Source organism: Mus caroli, chromosome 2 (assembly GCF_900094665.2).
Source record: "Mus caroli chromosome 2, CAROLI_EIJ_v1.1, whole genome shotgun sequence".
Taxonomy (NCBI): Eukaryota; Metazoa; Chordata; class Mammalia; order Rodentia; family Muridae; genus Mus; species Mus caroli.
Genome location: NC_034571.1, coordinates 80,264,381 through 80,266,961, shown reverse-complemented (window position 1 = coordinate 80,266,961; position 2,581 = coordinate 80,264,381). Strand labels below are relative to the sequence as shown.

At 36.6% G+C, this 2,581-nt stretch overlaps 1 protein-coding gene across 1 annotated transcript; it reads left to right on the top strand.

Annotated features, from left to right (window-relative positions):
* The first annotated feature begins 1,101 nt into the window (after nucleotides 1–1,101).
* Nucleotides 1,102–2,061, top strand: LOC110289917 (olfactory receptor 5AL1-like). Its single transcript, XM_021156320.1, has one exon. It carries the CDS (start codon nucleotides 1,102–1,104, stop codon nucleotides 2,059–2,061), a length of 960 nt encoding a protein of 319 aa, XP_021011979.1.
* Nucleotides 2,062–2,581: the final 520 nt, after the last annotated feature.

The window sequence follows — 2,581 nt, the reverse complement described above, 5'->3', positions numbered from 1 at the left end:
GGAGAAGTGGGAGTGCTGGGTTCTGATGATGGTGAGTGGTCTTGGTTCCTGTTAGTAAGATTCTTATGTTTACCTTTTGCCATCTGGTAATCTCTGGAGTTAGTTGTTATAGTTGACTCTGTTTAGAGATTGTTCTTCTGGTGATTCTGTTACCATCTATCAGCAGACCTGGGACACAGGCTCTCTCCTCTGAGTTTCAGTGTTCCGAGCACTCTCTGCTGGCAAGCTCTCCTCTTACAGTGAAGGTGCACAGATATCTTGAGTTTGGACCTCCTCCTGGCCGAAAGAGAAAGCCCAAAACAGGACCTTTCCCAGAAGCTGTGTTGCTTTGGCAGGTCACAGAAGCTGTCAGCTTCTGTGGTACACCCTCTCACCTGTGCAGACTAAGTTCCTAAGTTCGGTGGAGTCCTGGAACCAAGATGGCACCCGCTGCTCACAAACACACATTTATATACATATACATATACATATACATATACATATACATATACATATACATATACATATACATATACATATACATATACATATACATATACATTCCCTCTATTTAATACAGACATGCTGTATACTTGCTAAAGACAGTCTGAGTTAATTGATATACAAAATATTTTAATTAAAATATTGCCTTAAATATATGCCACATACATCATAAATAAGTAAAAATCTGTTCATAATTATTGTACAAGTCTTCTTGTAGTCAATATTTTAAATTTTGTATTTCTAATTAATAAATTCCAGATGAAGGAGTAGAAATTTTTAGAAAGTCTTCAGATAATTGTAACAATTTAACATAGTATATTCAAGTAATTTTCAGTTGTCTCTTACTAAGAAAGAAATAATAAATACCAAATCTATACAGAGCTTTAAAAGACTATCTTTCTACCGATAAAAAATTCCCTACATATCAATACTTTGAAGCTTTTAAGTAACAAAAATAGTTGGCCCTAAAAGCATGCAAAATGTGAAGATAGAATGTGTTCAATGTAACATCAGCTAATCAGAATTAACTCTTTTTTTCTGCATGATTATAGCCAAAGAAGACAATCACTTGCAATGAGTGTGGTGACTCCTTTTGAGTGGTAAACACTTATACAGTCTATGGCTGAAGATAACAGTTCAACAGTACATCAGTTCATCCTTGTAGGCCTGATAGATGACCCAGAGCTTGAGGTCATCCTCTTTGCTGTGTTTCTAGTTATCTACTTAACTACTGTCTTGGGTAACCTAGGACTGATTATGTTAATCCAAGTCAGCCCTCTGCTTCACACACCCATGTACTTTTTCCTTGGCCACTTGGCATTTGTTGATTTCTGTTATACATCCTCAGTCACTCCAAGCACAATTATAAACTTCCTTCGAGATATCAAAAGTATAAACTTTTATGCATGTGCCACTCAGGTTTGCTGTTTCATCACATTTGCTGTTTGTGAAATGTACTTGCTGTCAGTAATGGCTTATGACAGATATGTGGCCATCTGGAACCCCCTCCTCTATGTGGTCCTCATGCCTAAAAAGCTCTGTTTTCAGGTTATCGCCAGCACATACATTTATGGATTCACTGTGGGGCTTGCACAGGCAGTGGCAACCTTCTGCTTGTCATTCTGTGGCTCTAATGTGATCAACCACTTCTACTGTGATGATGTCCCCTTAGTTGCTCTGGCCTGTTCTGACACTCATATCAAAGAGATGATGTTGCTAATCATTGCTGGCTTCAACATTCTCTGTTCTCTGATGATTGTGATTATTTCTTACATCTGCATTGTCTTTGCCATTCTGAGGATTCATTCTGCTGAAGGAAGAAGGAAAGCCTTTTCCACTTGTGCATCACACCTGACTTCCATCACCATATTTTATGGGACAATCATTTTTATGTACCTGCAGCCCAAGTCAAGCCATTCTCTGAACACAGATAAAATTGTTTCTGTGTTTTATGTGGTAGTAATTCCCATGTTAAATCCACTGATCTATAGTTTGAGAAATCAGGAGGTTAAAAATGCCCTCAAGCGATTTACTGAAAAATTGGCTTTGACCATCCATGATTCCAGAAAGTCTGAGTAGTAGTCAGAAGATATTTTTATTATTGTCTTATTTCAAGTGAAAATACTGAGTGCTTGGTTTCCAACATTCATGCTGAAGTCTATGATATTTTGCAATGGTACAGGTTCATGCATATGTGTGTATGCACATGTGTGTGCTATATGTGTGTATGCATGTTCATGTGTTTATGACTATGTGTATGTTTGTGTATATGTATGTATGTGTATATGTGTGTGTATATGCTTGTGTGTTTACTCATGGTTTCATGTGTATATGTGTGTATATATGCATGCATGTTTGTATGTGTATATTTGTTTGTGTGTAGGTCATGTTGAAATTTAGAGTCTTGCACATCATGCAGAAGAGCTTTATTGGTGACCTACATACATCTGTGTCAAAATTTATTCTAATTTTAGTGGAGTACATCTTCATTATTAATTTTATGTACACATCATTTATATACATTTACACACATTTGTCTCTATATCTTATATCCATTAATAGAGTATGTGGAATTTGACTCTATTTCTGAAGTCTGTAC

What these genes read in the sequence shown, in the direction of transcription:
- LOC110289917 (XM_021156320.1), top strand. Translation starts at nt 1,102, where the DNA reads ATGGCTGAAGATAACAGTTCAACAGTACATCAGTTCATCCTTGTAGGC.